This window comes from Oncorhynchus kisutch, linkage group LG2, assembly GCF_002021735.2.
Source record: "Oncorhynchus kisutch isolate 150728-3 linkage group LG2, Okis_V2, whole genome shotgun sequence".
Lineage (NCBI taxonomy): Eukaryota > Metazoa > Chordata > Actinopteri > Salmoniformes > Salmonidae > Oncorhynchus > Oncorhynchus kisutch.
The window spans coordinates 46923559-46945299 of NC_034175.2; the positions used below are offsets into that span (position 1 = coordinate 46923559).

General features: G+C 42.6%; 1 protein-coding gene across 4 annotated transcripts in view; it reads right to left on the reverse strand.

Moving 5' to 3' along the window:
• Positions 1–1097: 1097 nt before the first annotated feature.
• gtdc1 (glycosyltransferase-like domain containing 1) overlaps positions 1098–21741 on the reverse strand; it is a 45790-nt gene continuing 25146 nt past the window's right edge. Inside the window, exons 5-10 of one of the 4 annotated variants that reach the window (XM_031796095.1) lie at positions 14870–15127; positions 6019–6128; positions 4770–4914; positions 2248–2318; positions 1755–1846; positions 1098–1559 (exon numbers count right to left, since the gene is read on the reverse strand). In XM_031796095.1, coding sequence (XP_031651955.1) covers positions 1476–1559; positions 1755–1846; positions 2248–2318; positions 4770–4914; positions 6019–6128; positions 14870–15127 — 760 coding nt within the window. In that variant the 3' untranslated portion in view covers positions 1098–1475. Of the gene's footprint in view, positions 1560–1754; positions 1847–2247; positions 2319–4769; positions 4915–6018; positions 6129–14869; positions 15131–21741 lie in introns of all 4 variants that reach the window. The other 3 variants (XM_020456487.2, XM_031796098.1, XM_031796096.1) reach the window with 3 other exon arrangements.

Below are 21741 nucleotides of genomic sequence, written 5' to 3' on the forward strand. Positions count from 1 at the left end.
TTCCAAAGTTGTGGCAAAATAAAAGCTGAAATAAATCACTCTCTCTAACATTATTCAGATGTTTCACATTCTTAAAATAAAGTGGTGATCCTAAGACAGAGAATTTTTACTAGGATTAAATGTCAGGAATTGTGAAAAACTGAGTTGAAATGTATTTGGCTAAGGATGTATGTAAACTTCCGACTTCAACTGTACATATTTGCAGAAATCTATTTTGCCTAATGCGTTCTAATGATCTAAAGTCGCGCTGTTGCAACTGCCTGTAAACACGCGGTCCAGTTCAAAGTGAATGATGGCAGGCCCTTGTGGCAAATGGCTTGTTGGCATATAGACCTAGTGTACCTGATCGGTGTACCGCACCGGTCTGCGTAGACTTTAGTCCTGGACAAGACAGATGTTTTTATTAGGTTTAATTTACTGCAGTGTCTATTAATTGTCCAAATGCACAGCTGCTTTCCCACTCTATATCGCTATAGAATTTTTACAAATTCTTTGGAATGTTTGGGAAGTATGTATTCTAAGAATGTATGAAAACATGAAAATGACCATATCTAAGTGCTTGCTTGTCAGAAAATGTAAAAAGAAGTGTCATTCTTCCTGGGGGTGTATATTTTAATAAGATTTTTTTGTTGCTAAAATGCTGTCAGTTCCACTTTAATGGGAAATGGCTGCATTCTGGTTAATATGTTTTATGAATAAGCGTTTCATCATATCCCCCATTTGCACAAAATACTTACTTGCCAGATTGCAATACAATATTTCATACACTAGCAGAGATGTGCGTACGCATCGTCTACAAGTTGCGGGGAGGTGAGCAAATTCTCATGTCAAGTACATTTTTTATAAATGCCAACTTTTGTGTGAACTGGAGCAGGCACATTTTGGGGTATATTTGTACGTACGCACAATTTATAAATGAGGCCCCTGGCAACCCAGGTGTTGAGAGAACAGCATTTCAAGCCACAACTTGGCTGCCACTCTGTCGGGAGTCGTGGGGTGGGGAGCAATTCAAGCTCCAGGTCCTCTCCAGTACAGGATCAAAATGAACACAACCGGATATATGAGGTGGCACCGCCTTTGAGAAACCTTTGAAAGAGTTTACACGTTCTTTTCTCTTTATTTCAAATTCAAACCACAGTAGACATAAAAGACCTCTCCCTCTCGCACGTGAAGATGGGGACGTTTACAACAGGCACAATGTCTCAAAGGCATGGCTTTGATTTGAGCAGAGTGGAGCTGAGTGGAGAGAGAGAGGTGGTGGGGACAGGCTGTCTGAGGCCACCACAGGTTTGTTGCCCGTGGCTCCATGTCAGGCAGCTATGACGACAGCCCTTGAGACTCTCCCTCCCTCGCTACGCTGCAGACTTTCCATCAACCTTTAAATCCATCTCATTCTGCCACTAATCGAGTGAACTAAGTGTGCCCACTTCTGAGCAGATCCGCGGACTCGCATTGGCCCAGTTGTAGTCTGTCCGTCAGGGATGGTGGTCCTCTTTGTATGCCAGCAGACTCCTGAAGTCCTCCTTCAGCGCAGCCCAGGAATAGGAACTGGTGTCAACCTACAGTACAATACAGAGGAAAGAATGAAAGGCAGGATTAAGCTCTGGTGTCAACTGTCAACTTACAGTACAGAAGAAAGCAAGGCACACAGGCAGGGTGAAGGGTGAGGAGAAACCGTAAAGAGAGAAATTAATTGTGACCTGAATGAAGCGTGTGTTAGCTAATCCCGTTCCTGTCATGTCAGTGTTAATTACCTTAACGTGATGTCTCCTCACCACGTATGGCCTTCTGCACAGTCCCTGTAGTTTCTTATAAAGCTGCTCAGGTGTAGAGTACAGATACTCCTCTGTAGGACAGAGCGAGGAAAGGAAAACGTATTTTCATGAAAGAAAAACCTCAAAGCACAGGCTAGATACAGCGCACTTTCTTTATAATTAAAAATACATATTACACTGAACTGGGACAGGTTTTACATAATTAAACTAGTATTCTTTTTAAAGATTCATATTATTTATGCAAATCTAATTCAAGGAAGAGGCACAGCTACGGTGTTAAGAATCAGGTAAATTAGATTTTTTTTGTTGTGCTCAGTAATCGTAGCTTTGACTTCAGCGTTCTATTTTAGTGATTTATTTTTCAGATTTACACCTTGAACATCTAAATACAACACATTTCTAGAGATGCAAAAATCTGAGAATTAAACATCTTGCAATGCAATGGTGTATTAGCGTATTTGTGTAGTAATACCTGGGAATATTTCAGGATACACCAAAGCCTTGGGGCAGAGTGGATAGCAGCCACAATGAACAGCTTCTAGCCTGCAATATAACATTTTATAGTTTAGCTTCCTGTCAAAAGTATTGGCTTAAAAACAACAAGCGTGAAACACATTTGGGCACCAGTTGTATAACATAATCATTGTCTCAGAAGTCCATTTGCTGAAAAAGTGTGCTCTGGTCATGCAAAATATAGACAAATGTTGGTTTACTCTGTCCCCAAGATTGGAGAGTGAACACAATATTTGCCCCTAATAACTGCATGAGCTGAACAGCGTTGTCAAAATGGGTCCCCATTGTGTCTTTGTTGACATTGGTATCTTTTGATGCACAGTTCAGAATAAATGAAGTCCCACAGACTAGCTGGGGAAAGAATGCATCCGGACATAGCACATTTCCCAGCAACGCAGTGGATCTCATCCCATTCTCAAAACGATGGGGAGAGAAAATAATCTCTTTCACTGTGAACTCACATCATCTGCAATGTTACAGGATGTCCAAAACCATCACAAAAGAGAGAACCTAAAAATCCATCCAAATGGTTTTCAAATGTGAATAAGTTATTTGTGAAACGTCCATCTCCTGAACAAAACGTAGAGATCGAAAAGCCTGTTGTTATGGTACATAGAGCTTCCCTCCGCGTTCACAGAACTTATCTGAACCTCACTGACCATTGCAGAAACCTGCCTATTTAAATTAGAATGTGCATCAATATTGATGACACCTCAATTTCACTCCTTTCCATCACTTTATTACATCATTCCTCATGCAACAGACGTACATTTTTAAACATGGGATTAGTTCTCGGGAGTTTAATTTCATGTTAAGACTAAAATGATGGGTGAAATCCTCACACGTATGCAATGACACCATTCACTAGTCTGCACTCTAAAATGTACCCAATATCCTCAAACTGGTTGGAAATTCTATCTACAACATCTACTGCATCTTACTATTTATCAAACGGCAATTTTTGAAACGACAAGAATAACAGCAATATTGCTCTTCTGTCGCCCTAGTAGGTTTGACAGGCAACAGTTTGTTCCAGGGAAACAGGGGTTGAATAAGTCGAACTAACTTTTGGCACCGTATGAAAGTGGTTAATGCTTTCTAATAGTCTAATTGCCTTTTCCTGCATTCCAAAGAATAGCATGGCTAATCAAGCTAATTTAAAGGTAGCAAGATGATAGCCCCCTAGCCTATGACAGCAAAATCTATGAAACCGATTATTAAGGTCAGTTCCATTTCAGTGGCGTAATGTGTAAGCGCGCAAATGGTTATAAGGCTTTCCATCTCAAATATAATTAGCCGATCATTTTGCTGGGGTAAATGACTTCTTCACTGCAGGGCATGAATAGGCGTCTGCTCACATCGCCAGACCATAATTAATCAGATTAGGGCCAAATTCCACAATAATGAGGATGAAACACATTGGTGACACCTCTGTCGGGCAATAAGACTGGACTGCTCTTTTTTGTTTATTGTGCTCATCAGAAGCCTCCGTGTCTGTTTATCCTTACACAGAGTGTGGAAATGAGAAACCCTTAACTATCTTCCTGTTTTGAACGCTATGTGAAGCTGATGAAATTGAACAGGTATTCTAAATCACTTGCTAACTTGAAAGGTTTGTAATGGAACACTCAACGAGCACCGATGTCTATTTTGTTTACTTTCAAAACAGGTGAGTGAAGCCGATTGGAAGCTGGAGGAAACATTTAACATCCTCATCCACCTGAGCATGTCTCTTAGGAGAACCCAGTGTTGATATTCCCCCATTCAGTGTGTGTTTCTCTGTTGCCGAAAACACACACAAAGGGCCTCCACCACCAGCGCATCCACAAGGTTTACTATCAATAGAGCTTAGTGGGTGGTCGTGTGCGTCTCAGATCCCCCTGGTTTGGATCAAAGGAAGTATAAAACATCATTGTACAAGACTCCCCCAGAGGGACATCCCTTCCTCAAACTCAGGACAGTGTTTTTCACAACCATAATTAGCACATGGCTTCTTTATTGTGCACAGCCAAGCTTCTAACGTGTTTTCAGCCAATCTATCTAAAAATACATTCCCACACTGACTGCATGAAGCAATCCATAGAATTAACACACCACCAGGCTGGTGTTTTGTAAGATCACAACCTTCCTCTCTACTGAAGCAGCACTACTCTGGCTCCAGTCCTGCTCTACCTTAGCTTTAGGCGGGATCTGACGAAACCCTTCAAATGCACAGCACAGGTGACTGAAGTTTGGCTTCATACGGTAGCAAGTCTCATCATACACTTTGGACTCTACCTCCCTAGAGGTAAAAACACTTAGAAGTAAGAGTTTTTAGTTTAGTTTTAATGAACGGTCACCACATTTTTCCATGTCAAATTCAAACATTTACTTCACATGAAAACCAACCACATTACTTTTCATTCACTCTTTCAGCAGTTCATGTTTTGTTGTGTCTTAAGTAGATATTAAAGAAACAAACCAGGAGAGTGAGTTACTTACATGGCCACTCCAAAAAACTCATGCTTGGCTGTGGAGACCACCACGTCTGCCTGGCAGAGGACATGGAGGTAGTCCTCTTTACTGGGCATGAACCCCCAGTGGAGGACATGGGCATTCAGGTCCACTCTGGCTTCTGCAAAGATGTCTGAATGGGGGGGGGGGGGACTGATGTATATTATTCACAATAACCATATCTGTTACTATATGAATGCATTCATTTGATTGAGTAAAATGCCAGAGTGGACTGATTGACTTTGTCCAGTTGCTCGTTTCGTAAACTCTTTCTAACCGATTAGATTCCCACATAAAGGACTTGAGTTTAATGGAGGATAAATTAAATGAAATAATGCAACAAAATGCATGTCATTGAAAAGCCATCTGTCCGTGACATTCTGGATTCATAATGAGTTCCATGCTGCTGTGTATTCACAGAATAGTGATGACATCAGGAAGATGTTTCAGTGACCAAAAAGTGTTTGGAGAGCAGATCAGTGAAACAGGGAATGGACTGAATCCAGGAAAACAGAGGAAAAAAACAACCTATGAAAAACAGAGGTCAGAACTGAAGCCGAGGTATAAACTTTGGACTAAAAATGATATACAACATGAGATCGGGAGAAACAGGTGAGGGGTGAACATAATCAATACTGTGACCCTATTAAGAAAATCAAAGTAGATTAAAATTGTTCTAATGCGATTGCCTTCCGAGCAATCATAAACGTAATTACTAAATATGAGAAAAATTTACAGTCTCTCTTTCCATCTGTTTATGCTCCTATAAAAGTTTACATCCCAATATGAGAGAGTGTGTTTCCTGTAAGGATGTCTTTGCTTCCAGCCATGGGGCCAGAATGTGTATTAATTTACTTAACACTCAGTGGTGAATACATTGGAGTGTACTAAAGTCATTATAGCATCATCATCTACTAATGGGGAGCGGATTTGATCAATTAAACACTGTCCTGAGGGCTTAAAAAAAAACTGGCCTGTCAGACGACCTTAACCCCACACTTAGTCAAATTACCAATTACATTGAAAGCCATAACAATTACATACAGTATGCCTTGGGTGCACAAACTTATTCTACATCGTAAAAAACAAAGTATAGCTTTTCACTCACCTTTCGAGAAGTTGTGCAAAGTTTTCTACTCAAAGTTTTGAAACCAAACACCCACTGCTTTGAAAACAAGTGTTATCGCGAAACCAGAGCCCACTTAATCCTTTGCTTGTAAAATGAGTGTGTGTGTACCTGGTACGTCAGTGAAGGTCTCCCCCAGGACAGACAGTTGAAAGCCCAGGCCTCTCTCTTTCAGCTTCAGCAGCATCTTGAAGAAGAGCTCGGGGTCTTTGTCGTGTTCCCTTCAACCACAAACAGAATTCAGGGCCTTGATGGTGCTACGTACACACACACAACAACACACACAGGACAGGCTCAGGAAAGGCTCTGCTCTGGTGTGCGCCGGGCGTCCAAAGGCTTACCCCTCTCAGTACCATTCTGCTCTGTGATTTATTCACACAGAAACACACACACACACAGAGGCCAGGTTACACAAGGCAAGGCAGCAGCCAGAAAAAGAGAAAGATCATAGCACTCCCCAGAGGACACTTGACTGTGGTATCGATGCGGTGTGCAGTACGCCAGGTGGGGGATTTAACAAGCTGACAGACAGAGAGACAGAGATCCCTGTTGGCTCAGAGAGAGAAGCAGCCAGTCATCCTTGATGTGTTCGGTGCCTGGAAGGCCCTGCTTCTAGTTAACACAGGTGCTGTGTTCAGCTGTGGAGCAGATGTCATACTGTGCAAGTGGCCTGTCACTCACCATGTTAATCTGAAGGAGGGAACAGGGAGTACAGTCAACTGATCTAACAGGAGCGTCTGCACATTATCATTAACAGCAGCTAGCATTAGCTCACACCTGCCTTTTAGAGATGACAAAACAGGGAATCAGTGAAGGTCGATGACACAAATGTGTTGAGAGAGTAGCCTTGTGCCCTTACTAGTGCACTGTCATTTACGGTTTGTCACTAGCTTAAACAGTAGAAAATGAATGAAGGTTGACTACATGCAAATGGCTGTATATCTCTGATGGTTTCCCTCTGGAGCTGTAGTGAGGGGGTCCGCACCTGAGACTATAAGGGTTGTGACTGGGAAGTGGTGTTGGAGGGCCAGTAGGGGGCACTCTTCCGTCTGGTGTAATAGAGCCCTCAAGGCCGAGGGCTAGTGACCTGCAAAAGGTGCCGTCCCCTGGATGTGACAATAAAATGTTTGTTCTGGCTCTCTCTGGTCACTGGCGCTTACTAAACGTACCGGGCCGCCCATGGGTGGTAAGGCAGGTAAAAACACATCTGACACTCTGCTCCTCAACACGCAGGCAGCTCAGGGGTGTGTGATCAGTCCCTTCCTGTACTCCCTGTTCACCCATGACTGCATGGCCAAGCACAACTCCAACGCCATCATTAAGTTTGCCGACAACACAACAGTGGTAGGCCTGATCACTGACAACAATGAGACAGCCTATAGGGAGGAGGTCAGAGACCTGGCAGTGTGGTGCCAGGATAACAACCTCTCCCTCAAAGTGATCAAGACTAAGGAGATGATTGTGGACTACAGGAAAAGGAGGACTGAATACGCCCCCATTCTCATCGACGTGGCTGTAGTGGAGCAGGTTGAAAGCTTCAAGTTTCTTGGTGTCCACATCACAAACTAACATGATTCAAACATGCCAAGACAGTCGTGAAGAGAGCAAGACAACACCGACTCCCCATCAGGAGACTGAAAAGATTTGGCATGGTCCTCAGATCCTCAAAAGGTTCTACAGCTGCATCATCGAGAGAATCCCGACTGGTTGCATCACCGCCTGGTATGGCAACTGCTCGGCCTCTGACCGCAAGGCGCTGCAGAGGGTAGTGCGTACAGCCCAGTACATCACTGGGGCCAAGCTTCCTGCCATCCAGGACCTCTATACCAGGTGATGTCAGAGGAAGCCCCTAAAAATTCCCAAAGACACCAGCCACCCTAGTCAAGACTGTTCTCTCTGCTACCGCACAGCAAGCGGTACCGGAGCGCCAAGTCTAGGTCCAAAAGGCTTCTAAACAGCTTCTACCCCCAAGCCATAAGACTCCTGAACAGCTAATCAAATGGCTACCCGGACTATTTTCATTTACCCCCCCCCCATTTTTACGTTGCTGCTACTCTCTGTTTATATTATTTGTTTAATAATATTTGATAAAATAATATTTGATTATTTGTTACTTTTCTAAAAAATAAAAAATAAGTTTATTTTTATTTTAGTAAATACTTCCTTAACACTTATTTTTCTTAAAGCTGCATTGTTGGTTAAGGGCTTGTAAGTAAGAATTTCACTGTAAGGTCTACCTACACCTGTTGTATTCGACGCTTGTGACTAATAAAATGTGATTTGATTTCAAGCAAGAGTAGGGACTATTACATGCCCAGTAGCTTCAGATGTAAAGAATCACTGTCCTCTCTCCACTTACAATCACTGCCCTCTCTCCACTTACAATCACTGCCCTCTCTCCACTTACAATCACTGCCCTCTCTCCACTTACAATCACTGCCCTCTCTCCACTTACAATCACTGCCCTCTCTGCACTTACAATCACTGCCCTCTCTCCACTTACAATCACTGCCCTCTCTCCACTTACAATCACTGCCCTCTCTCCACTTACAATCACTGCCCTCTCTCCACTTACAATCACTGCCCTCTCTCCACTTACAATCACTGCCCTCTCTGCACTTACAATCACTGCCCTCTCTCCACTTACAATCACTTCCCTCTCTCCACTTACAATCACTGCCCTCTCTCCACTTACAATCACTGCCCTCTCTCCACTTACAATCACTGCCCTCTCTCCACTTACAATCACTGCCCTCTCTCCACTTACAATCACTGCCCTTACAATCACTGCCCTCTCTCCACTTACAATCACTGTCCTCTCTGCTATTACAATCACTGCCCTCTCTCCACTTACAATCACTGTCTCCACTTACAATCACGGTCCTCTCTCCACTTACAATCACGGTCCTCTCTCCACTTACAATCACCGTCCTCTCTGCACTTACAATCACCGTCCTCTCTGCACTTACAATCACCGTCCTCTCTCCACTTACAATCACCGTCCTCTCTGCACTTACAATCACTGTCCTCTCTCCACTTACAATCACCGTCCTCTCTCCACTTACAATCACCGTCCTCTCTCCACTTACAATCACCGTCCTCTCGCCACTTACAATCACTGTCTCCACTTACAATCACTGTCCTCTCTCCACTTACAATCACTGTCCTCTCTCCACTTACAATCAATGCCCTCTCTCCACTTACAATCACGGTCCTCTCTCCACTTACAATCACTGTCCTCTCTCCACTTACAATCACTGTCCTCTCTCCACTTACAATCACTGCCCTCTCTCCACTTACAATCACTGCCCTCTCTCCACTTACAATCACTGTCCTCTCTCCACTTACAATCACTGCCCTCTCTCCACTTACAATCACGGTCCTCTCGCCACTTACAATCACTGTGTGTTGAGTATTCTGGTGTAAAATGGCTGCCATGCATGACTCTACACATTTTTTTATTTTATTTAAAAAAATGTATTTTACCTTTATTTAACTAGGCAAGTCAGTTAAGAACAAATTCTTATTTTCAATGACGGCCTAGGAACAGTGGGTTAACTGCCGGTTCAGGGGCAGAACGACAGATTTGTACCTCGTCAGCTCGGGGGTTTGAACTTGCAACCTTTCGGTTACTAGTCCAACACTCTAACCACTAGGCTATCCTGCCGCCCCATTAATGGATGGTTGACAGTTTCAGATTTTTGAGTTGCACCCCGCAAAGCACCACAATATACATACCCTTCGAAACATCACACATTGTATTTGATCACCAACAGATCTCCGAATTGTAATAATCGACTGTACTCTATAACATGTTTGTGATAAAAGACGCAGGATTTGTCTAACAGTGGATAGTGTGTGAAGGTCAAACGCCTTCTACAAAGCAGCATCATTCAGACAGATCCCTCCTAATGCTACCTCCACAGGATCTCCTTAGGTGAGGTATTATAGGAGCTTATTTATTCTCATTTTCGGCTCTCATATTCATTGGCTTCCCCTGTGGATAAAAGCTAATTCCCTTATTTCCTACCCTTTTTAACTCCTTATGCGAGGCATGAATCCCTATTCCCCCATTACAGATAGAGAGGAGGACAATGAGTGAATGAGACGGTGATAATAATGCTCTGTGCACTAGGCTACCATCCCCCTCTGTAGGAAAATGAGTGTTAATTAATGTGTGGGATATGACTATCAGGAAGAACCTCTCTCTCGAAAACACACACGCACCTCGGCAGCGTATCACAGTGCGAGCCCTGACTCCCCACTGATGCCCTAGATCTGTTAATGAGGACCGTTAACCCCCAGCGACAGTCAACCAAGTCGGAGGGAACTGTCATCCCACTGATTAGAGGGAGAGTGACAAACAAAGGCTATCTGGCATCTTCACAAAATCAGCCACACTGCCAATACACACCACTAATCTGCTGCTAAGGCACATCAAGGACATTTTCTAAGGTACAGTACAGTTTACAGTCGGAACTCCCCCAAGTCAACTGAACGGATGTTTCCCTCCAACTATCCCATTCCCATCAGGTATGATATCTTCCAACATCAACAGTCACCCTATATTCTGCTCGTCTGGTCTCGAGAGATACGAGGTTGGTACATCTTCCGTTTGCTTAATTCTCCCTCCTAAGTTTACAGCTCCGACTAACACAATTTTTTCTCTATCTGCTCTTACTTTATATGAGTCCTTTGTGGTGTCTTATCACCCCTGTGACCTCACAGATGAATGCAGATGAAGCCGGGTAAAATGATCAAGTAAAAAGTATGTTCCGTACTACCCAGAGAAACCTCATTAATATGTATCACGTAGCAGCCAAAAGAAAATAAGATCCTCTCATTTGGAAATCTATGATTAAATATTCTCCTTTATGTTGCACCCAAGAGGTGCGTTTTAAAATTCAAATACTATTTACTCCAATGCACAATGTGAAATGAGCCCAATCACCAGAAACCAAAGGACTGCGCACTAATTAAGGGGACACTTGAAAGACAAAGAGTTGGTTGTTGAAGATAGACCAACATGCAGCAGGAGCGGACCGAGGAGATTTTTCCATTCAAAGGCCTGACAACATGCACCACTGTAGATAGTGGTGATTTTCAAATCATACGTCTAGGAGAACTACAAAGGGTTCGACATTTCTTAAAATAGAACTAACTTTGGGAACAGCAACAGGCTGCATCTTCACACACAAATACATATCCTTCGGTGCCTGCTGCCTACTGCAATGTACTGGCCCCACATGACACAGTCTCATTGGAGTATAATGCCTCTAGGTTCAGACTCACAAATGCTGAAGAATGGCCATAAAGCATAACAAACAACACATTGTAGTGATGACTCTGGAAAACAGAACTGTCACTTAAACACAAAAAATAAGCGAGTCAATCAGCTCACACCCCTGTATTTAACTTCTATTTCCTGGTCCGAAGTCAGTCAGTCCTGAGGGTTGGTTGAGGTCAGGTTGGCGGCCTGAGGCCATGCCAGGGGAAAGCCCAGAGCAGGATGGGTGGGGGTCAATACTGATAGACTCTGTTGGCACATCACTGGACGAGTCTGTGCGTCAGCACTTAATGACCAGTGGCCCGTCTGGACAGGGATTAGCAGAAAAACAACAAACAATACACCCAGGCACCTCAGTAACGTTAGGCTAGCCCCTCTCGCAGGGTGTCCTATAAATCAGGAATCAAGAATACGTCATATACTCCATAACATTCTGAGGGTCTCACACTGCCGCAATGTGTTTCTTTTTCTCGATTGCCTGCTGTGTGCCTACGTGACTTACACATCTTGATTGCGTTGTTTGTTTTGCAATCAGAAATACTCCAGGAGGACAATCCTCTTGAGGTAAAAGCTGATCCTGATGAACCTTAGACGGAGTTAAAGCCCCTTGTAGCAGAGATTTAGCCTCCGTCCTGCTATGCTCTTCTCTCCCGCTGGTTATTATCATCACTACTGTGGCACGAAGCCATCTTCACCTGTAAAACAGCTGTCCTGTCCTCTGGTGGGGCTGATCTGATCCCACTGGCCTGGCCTGGCTGCCCGGGTCATTGCCTGCAATAAGACAGTCCTGTAATCTGAGGATGAACGCCTATCCAGGCCACACACAGATTAACAATCTGCAACCAATGATGAGCACAAAAAAGTGAGGGCAGAGATAGTAAAAATGTAGGAGAATGAAATGCAACAAACTGTGAGCAGCATCAATCGAGGAGATTATCTGGGCTGCTCTCTCTCTCTCTCTTTCCTCTCTCTCTCTCTCTCTCTCCCTCTCTCGCCCACTGTAAATCCTAATTTACCCCAGAATAAGCCAAGGTTTATGAAGCCTGGATGTTGGGAGCGATAATCCATCTGTGTTTTGCTCAGTTTAGAGGAGATTACATGATGGGTGCTTTTGTTATTGATATAAGAGTAGGTGAAAAACAGACACCCGACCCATGCAAACACAGAGAGGGAGGGATAATGGAGAATGGCAATGATGCCGACAATGGCAAATCGCGACGCCAGCGAGGAACTACGGCACTGGTGGTCTTTGCGGTTGTTAATCTGATTTACGGACATGTTTTGGTGAGGAAACTAAGCCTCGCTGCCGAAAGGAGAATGGAGTCAGAGGAGAAAAATGTGAATCCACAGAAAAGCTGTTGTCTTTCCTCTCCAACACAGATGAGCCAGAGATAGAGAAACGGTGTGCCAAAAAAGGGGCCTACACTACTCTGAACAATGTAAAGGATATTTCTGCTTATGTAAAAGAAAAACATTCACAAATCCACCCAGAGTATCTTTAAACTTTCCCCTAGCTGTTACACAAGTCATGTTTTAATATGCCATTTCATTTAACTTGTGTTTTTACATTCTATGGCTAATGTTGACTGGGAAACCACACAGTAAGAGCATACCTGTTTATAGAAATCCTTAGCAAAGGCCTTAAAGCTTAAACTCAAAACACAACCAATACTATGTAGCTAGTTTCCACTCTTTTTTATGACATTGTTACACAAAAACGTGTTAGTAATTTTCCATGCCCTCGGTTTGTTGTCAAACAACACTCTGATGATCCAAAGCAAATAACTCTCCGCAGGGTTGGTACATACGTACATTGCTGTTAGAGAGGTATTTCCAGGTCATTCTAGTTCCAGAAGAGACCTACGACATGATCTTTGGATTATGGTTTGCATGACTGCTTTGTTCTATAAGACATGCCATGCGATGCCAGGAGCGGCAAACACAGAAAATCAAGCAAGGTAACAACAACCCAGTTGCCAAACGTGTTTGCTGTTTTTGTAAATCATGACAGGTGTTTTGATACGCTAACACGCTAGCCTTCACGGTAGGTTCCAAACACTTTCTTCATGTTTCTTAGTTCTGAAACAAACAACCTCTATCCATAGGATTTTCCTAGAGTCCTTACAAAATATAACCATATATGGTTAACATTGAACATTACTTCAACCCTTGACCTGTTCCACATTTTTGTTGTGTTACCGCCCCAAATTCAAAATTGATTAAATGGAATACATATACAAAAATTGACACCCCTGAGTGAATACATGTTAGAATCACCGTTGGCAGCGATTACAGCTGTGAATCTTTCTGGGTAAGTCTATAGGAGCTTTGCACACCTGGATTGTGCAGTATTTCCACAACTGTTTTTTTTATTTTATTCTTCAAGCTCTGTCAAATTGGTTGTTGATCATTGCTAGACAGACATTTTCAAGTCTTGCCATAGGTTTTTCATTCTGATTTAAGTCAAAACTGTAACTAGGCCACTCAGGAACATTCAATGACTTGGTAAGCAACTCCACTGTATATTTGGACTTTTAGGTTATTATCCTGCTGAAAGATGAATGTATCTCAGTGCCTCTTGGAAAGCAGACCAGGTTTTCCTCTAGGATTGTGCCTGTACTTAGCTCTATTCTATTTATTTTTATCAACAAAAAAAACTCCCTTGCCAATGACAAGCATACCCATAACATGATGCAGCCCCCACCATACTTGAAAATATAAAAAACGGTAATCAGTGTGTTGGATTTGCCCCCAAAGTAATGCTTTGTATTCAGGACATAAAGTTCATTTCTTTGCCACATGTTTAGCAGTTTTACTTTAGTGCCTTACTGCAAACAGGATGCATGTTTTGGAATATTTTTTATTCTGTACAGGTTCCTTATTTTCTCTCTGTCATTTAGGTTAAGATTGTGGTGTAACTACAATGTTGTTGATCCATCCTCTGTTTTTTTCTCCTATCACATCCATTACTCTGTAACCGTTTTAAAGTCACCATTGGCCTCATGGTGAAATCCACGAGTGGTTTCCTTCCTCTCCGGCAACTGAGTTAGGAAGGACGTCTGTATCTTTGTAGTGACTGGGTGTTTTGATACACCATCAAAAGTGTAATTAGTAACTTCATTATGCTCAAAGGGATATTCAATGCCCGCTTCTTTTATTTGAGCCCATCTACCAATAGATGCTCTTCTTTGCGAGCCATTGGAAATTCGTCCATGGTCTTTGTGGTTGAACCTGTGTTTGAAATTTACTGCTTGACTGAGGTACCTTACAGATAATATATGTGTGGGGTACAGAGATTAGGAAGTCATTCAAAATCATGGTAAACACTATTATTGCACACATGCAACTTATTATGTGACTTGTTAAGCACATTATTACTCCTGAACTTATATAGGCTTGCTATAACAAAAGGGTTGAATACTTATTGACTTAAGACATTTCAGATTTTCATTTTTGTATTAATTTATAAACATTTCTAAAAGCATAATTCCACTTTGACATTATGGGGTATTGTGTGCAGGCCAGTGACACAACTTCTCAATTGAATCCATTCAGGCTGTAACACAACAAATTCTGTAGAAAGTCAATCGGTGTGAATACTTTCTGAAGGCACTGTATGTGTGTTCTTGTGTGTGTATCTATCTCAAGTGTAGAGATGACAAGCCATCAACTCACCACCTATGAGGCCAGACGATATGAAGAGGTCTGACGTGGCTCTCTTCTCCTCCTCCATCCCCCTCTTCCTTCCCTCCCCCAGGCCCTCGCTCTTCCCTGGGGTGAGAAGGAGCCTCGGCCTGCCCGGTGCCTTCCCTCTGATCCAGGATGGCAGCCTCTGGCTCTGGGCTCAAGCAGAGCGCTTTGGGAGCCGGAGGGGAGCTGAGACTGAGAAGTCCCTCCTTTTCCTCTTCTACTGGACTGAGTAGTACTTCAGGTCTGCTGTGGTTAAATCAAAGTGACTCGTGAAGACATACATGCTGTACTGCGCCACTTCATAAAGTGATAAGTACATAAATACACTATGGTATGACCCTTGATGATGATCCGGCAGTATATTATTATATACTGAACAGAAATATAAACGCAACATTTAAAAAGTGTTTCATGAGCTGAAATAAAAGTTCACATGACTTTTCCATAGGCACAAAATTCTTATTTCGCTAACATTTGGGTACAGTATATTTACATTCCTGTTAGTGAGCATTGCTCATTTGCCAAGATAATCGATCCACCCGACAGGTGTGGCATATCAAGAAGCTGATTAAACAGCATGTTCATTACTCAGGTGCACCTAGTGAAGGGAACAATAAAAAAGGCCACTAAAATGTGCAGTTTTCACAACACAATGTCAAAGATGTCTCGAATTGAGGGAGCATACATTTGGCATGCTGACTGCAGGAATGCCCGCCAGATCATTTCTCTACCATAAGCCGCCTCCAACGTCATTTTAGAGTAAATTGGCAGAACGTCCAACTGTCCTCACAAGCGCTGACCACGTGTAACCACGGCAGCCTCCACATCCGGCTTCTTCCCCCGCGGGATCGTCTGAGACCAGCCACCCGGACAGCTGATGAAATTGTGTCACAACCGAAGAATTCCTGCACAAACTGTCAGGAACTGTCTCAGGGAAGCTCATCTGTGTGCTCGTCGTCCTCACCAAGGTCTTGACCTGACTACAGTTTGGCTGATTTACTTATATGAACTGTAACTGAAATTGTTGCATGTTGCGTTTATATACAGTTGAAGTCAGAAGTTTACATACACTTAGGTTGGAGTCATTAAAACTAGTTTTTTAACCACTCCACAAACTAGTTTTGGCAAGTCGGTTAGAACATCTACCTTGTGCATGACATAAGTCATTTTTCCAACAATTGTTTACAGACAGATTATTTCACTTATAATTCACTGTATCACAATTCCAGTGGGTCAGAAGTTTACATACACTAAGTTGACTGTGCCTTTAAACAGCTAGGAAAATCCCAGAAAATTATGTCATGGCTTTAGAAGCTTCTAATAGGCTAATTGATTTGAGTCAATTGGAGGTGTACCTGTGGATGTACAGTGCCTTGCGAAAGTATTCGGCCCCCTTGAACTTTGCGACCTTTTGCCACATTTCAGGCTTCAAACATAAAGATATAAAACTGTATTTTTATGTGAAGAATCAACAACAAGTGGGACACAATCATGAAGTGGAACGACATTTATTGGATATTTCAAACTTTTTAAACAAATCAAAAACTGAAAAATTGGGCGTGCAAAATTATTCAGCCCCCTTAAGTTAATACTTTGTAGCGCCACCTTTTGCTGCGATTACAGCTGTAAGTCGCTTGGGGTATGTCTCTATCAGTTTTGCACATCGAGAGACTGACATTTTTTCCCATTCCTCCTTGCAAAACAGCTCGAGTCATATCGCTCAGTAAGGAGACGCGTTCTGTCTCCTAGAGATGAACGTACTTTGGTGCGAAAAGTGCAAATCAATCCCAGAACAACAGCAAAGAACCTGGTGAAGATGCTGGAGGAAAAAGATACAAAAGTATCTATATCCACAGTAAAACAAGTCCTATATCGACATAACCTGAAAGGCTGCTCAGCAAAGAAGAAGCCACTGCTCCAAATCCACCATAAAAAAGCCAGACTATGATTTGCAACTGCACATGGGGACAAAGACCGTACTTTTTGTACAAAATCATACAAAAATAGAACTGTTTGGCCATAATGACCATCGCTATGTTTGGAGAAAAGGAGGAGGAAAAAGGGGAGGCTTGCAAGTCAAAGAACACCATCCCAACCATGAAGCACGGGGTTGGCAGCACCATGTTGTGGGGGTGCTTTGCTGAAGGAGGGACTGGTGCACTTCACAAAATACATGGCATCATGAGGTTGGAAAATGATGTGGATATATTGATGCAACATCTCAAGACATCAGTCAGGAAGTTAAAGCTTGTTCGCATTTTGTAGCAAAATGGCTTAAGGACAACAAAGTCAAGGTATTGGAGTGGCCATCACAAAGCCCTGACCTCAACCCCATTGAAAAATTGTGGGCAGAACTGAAAACGCATGTGAGCAAGGAGGCCTACAAACCTGACTCAGTTACACAAGCTCTGTCAGGAGGAATGGGCCAAAATTCTGCTAACTTATTGTGGGAAACTTGTGGAAGGCTACCCGAAATGTTTGACCCAAGTTAAACAATTTAAAGGCAATGCTAGCAAATACTAATTGAGTTTATGTAAGCTTCTGACCCACTAGGAATGTGATGAAATAAATAAAAGCTGAAATAAATCATTCTCTCCACTATTATTCTGACATTTCACATTCTTAATATAAAGTGGTGATCCTAACTGACCTAAGACAGTGAATTTTTTACTAGAATTAAATGTCAGAAATTGTTTTTAAAAAAACGGAGTTTAAATGTATTTGGCTAAGGTGTATGTAAACTTCCGACTTCAACTGTATTTTTGTTGAGTGTATTATGACGCTTTTGTTTACAATAAAGGGTTTAATAAAAAATAAATAAACATGTCAGCCATTTCTCATAGCCTCCACTTAGTCTGTTCTATCACTGCTGTATTACCGTGGGGCCTCTGGCCTGCCTGGAGACATAGGTTAACACTGCAAGGCTTGTGGGGCTCTGAGGTCATCAACATGATGCTGGCCTGTGATGGAGATGGAGCTTGTGTTCTAGGAATATTGTTTAAAGGCATTTACCCATGCACACACACCGTTCAATTTCACAGCACTCGAAGTAGATATGAAATTCTCCTCATAGAACTGTATCCATCGCGTGCATTGTGAATGGTTTGCTTCACTAATGAAAACAAAAAACGGAGAAGATCGTCCGACACTACAGAAATCCTCAGTCTTTGTCAGGTTGCTTTGCTTGGAGAGGCAGACTTGGATGAGGAAGAGAACAAGCACGGAAAGATGCTGATGTCATTGACGAAGGAATGGGAAACACATTTAAAGTGCTGGCACCAAGGCAAGTGTTCGTGGCTAGGGTAAATTTATGACGGCAGGAGCCACTGCTTTTCATGCTACAGAGTGGCATAGACCGAGGGTCTTGTTACTGTTCTAGTCAATCTAGAGATCCAGTCTTCTTATTACTTCTGGATGATACCACAAGTCCAGACCAAGATTAGGCCAATAAGTATTTAGTCAAGAATTGCTGGGTCACAGAGGAATTGTCATTGGCTTTATAAATACCTGCATTTTTCCAGTGGGTGAGGAAGATACTGTATCTTTATCTCAGAGCATACCGCCCACAGCCTTGTTCTTTCTTAGCATCCACACCTGAATGAAGCAGCAACTATTGTAGCAATACAGTGGAGTTTAGGCCCATCCTGATTTTCATTAAAAGCTTGTTACTGATGCCAGAAGAATCCTGTGGTGAGAATGACATCACGGCGTGACGAATCTCCGCTAACAGATTTAGCAACGTTACCATAAGATGTTCATTTCTGGAAAAGTCATCTACAATTAAGCAATGGGTGTGGTAGCCTATAGGCTACCGTATATGGTTCCACTGCACTTCATTGGGTAAAACCAGTTTCTTAACATCAACTTCCTTAATCATCTACCTCCAGCACTACGGTCTTTCACATAATGAATCCTTCTTGAGGAAAGAGACTGAAGAGAGGGTGATAATATTGCCTTAGGTGTGGAAAGATTAGCATAAAGAATGCATGAAAACATATGGCTGGGCTAGAGGACAAATGTTAAGCGCTGTCCGTCTCTAGCAATGCACTTGAGTTATTAGAATCCATAAAGCCTTTCTTTTCAGAACGGTGTTGCTGAAATCAAGCAGCAAGACGTTACCTTGACAAGGCATTGATAAACCTGACAAAGTGGGATAGAGTGGGCAGATGGATAAAGAACCTAACCGATATGGACATGGGATGGCCTCTGCTGTACAGCTGGACTGTGGAGCTGACAAAGAGCCACTTGTGGTTAGGTATGACCAATGAGGCTGCCTCACAGCCCCCTGGGAATATTTTATTCGATAAGCCATTTTAAAAATTGGATGAAGGGGTTTAGACTAGGGGCAATAAAAACGCTGCCGTATCTACCGGCAGAGAGCGAGAGAGAGAGAGGAAAAAAGAGGGAGAGAGAGCGGTACTTAGGGAGAATGCCGCCAATTAGCTTATTTATAAATCAACAGCAATTTCTGTGATGGCTTTACCTCTGCATTTGATTAAATGTGAAAGGATGAAGGGGGGAGTCAAAGTCAAAAATCATTTGATCTAATTTCCTTTATTGGCAATAATCACAAGTGTCTCTCCCACTGGGTAATGAAAAACGGCAGTGATCTTGAGCCACGGTGAGAATGGGCTGTGCTCTGCGGAGGGAGGAAAACGGAGGCCTCTGGGCTGTACACTCACACAGTAGCATTACACAGGCTAGCCAAGGACTGTTTGGTACATAAATAATGTACAACCTCACATGAAACACGTACCCAAAGAAGACCAAAGTGCTGCTTGCTAATATGATAAGTATTAGCTATGACAATGATTCATTTTAGGTGATGGGGTTTCTTCTTTGTTTGTGAGGTTGAGGTCAAATCTATAGCACATGTGGTACCAGGAGTTGATCAACATAGGTTCCCAATAAGTCATTGAGTTAGAACTAAACACAGAGTCCTGTTTTTAACGACAACAGACACCACTGTTGAGGTGATCTAAGGACACTCCTGGTCCTTCCAGGATGAATCTGACTTGACCAAGTAGGAGTGAGTGTTCAGAGTAGGACAGAATACAGGGCACGGAACCATCCAAAGGTTTAGCATCGAGGTTACTGTCCTGAGGGCATCACTTCAAAACAATCTCATCAGCATAATCCCCGAAACTAGCCATTTAGCCCATCTAATAGTGGCTTGATGAGAGACGGCCAGGCCAGTCAGCTACTCTTTAGCCGTTCCTGAGGCAGCCAGAGCACTGGGAGAAGCCTCAGCCTCCGTGGCACGGACAGAGCAGGTCATTAAAGCCCATTAAGATCTACATTACAGTCATTATGAGGCTGGCGAGCTGACCCTTTAGTCAGAAACTATCGGTGCAGTCCACTCTGCAGCACTCCTATGAGGGATGCTGGTCTACTCGATATGGCATGGCGAACGGAGGCTACGGTCAGCGAGAGGGCCCAGGGGGGGAATTCCCCACGAGTGTTCTGACTTAGACAGAGATTAAGGTGGAAGGGGAGCGAGGAGGACAGAGGAGGATGGAGGACGTTTTGCCTTGAGTATCATGGATGACTGTAGAGCTCAGAGCCTGAGAGACCCAAAAGTCATAAAATAATAGGGAGTTTTTTGTGGTGGTTATTGTGGGAAAATTATACCATTATGTAACACGCATATGGCTTGCAAAATGTGACATCGGGAACAAGCAGCTTACACCAAAGGCACAGAAGCCCAGACATCTGCTGTGGAGCGCAGATCGTGCGGTAATACCCTCCGATACACAAAATATAACCTGTCCGCTCAATGTTTTTCATCCAGGTTGAGCTTCGGACATGAAAATCCCCATGTTAGGATTTGATTTGTTGTCACAAACACAGAGAGGGATATGGAAGTTCCATAAGGCATTGCAAACAAGAGCGAGAAAAAAGTACAACGTAAAGCATAGATCCCTCAGAAATATCCAACTGACCTCCATCCTCACAATACTAGTGACCGTTTTCCTCTGTGGCAGTAAACCATTATCTTTTACTGGGTTGGAAATAGGATTGCAAAGGGAGGGTTTATTACTGGAAACTTTCAATGTTGACCAGTAAATTACCAGAATTTGGGTAAATTAAGTTATGTTTTGGGGGGAAAATTGTATAAGATGACATCTAGTGGCCTTTCTGGGTACTTCAGATTATCATAAGCGTCTAATTATATCTGGCACTTCGTGTGGCCTTATTACATGTACAATACACGATTGTTATATTTAATAAAAATGTTTTATAAAAACGTGTATGACAAAGCTGTATAAATATAAAACATTAACTTAGTGAATAGCATTTAGGGGTTTCAGCATGAAACAGGGCAGCTGGTAGGCTAGCGGTTAAGAGGGTGGGCCAGTAACAGAAAGGTTGCTGTCTCGAATCCCCGAGCTGACTAGGTGAAAAATCTGTCGCTGTGCCCTTGAGCAAGGCACTTAACCCGAATTGCTCGTGTAAATTGCTCTGGATAAGAGCACCTGCTAAAATATAAATATCCTTTACGTATTTTCTTACACACTTTTGTTTATTTTACTGTCAAAATGTATGTTGTAAAAATGTTGGTGCCAGTTGTGAAAAAAGCCAATAGTTTGAGTTAATTGAAAATAATGACATTTTTGTTAAGATGCTTTTTTCATTAATGAGGCTATTTTCTCTTGAACCATATTGTATATCTACTAGAAACTCATGAACAGAATGGACGCAGATAAAATATAAACTATACATTGAAACATTTACCAGTTACCAAAATTAAGAGTGCCATAGATTACCTGTTAATTAATCAAATTGTATTGGTCACACACACACGTTATTAGCAGATGTTATTGCGGGTGTAGCGAAATGCTTGTGCTTCTAGCTCC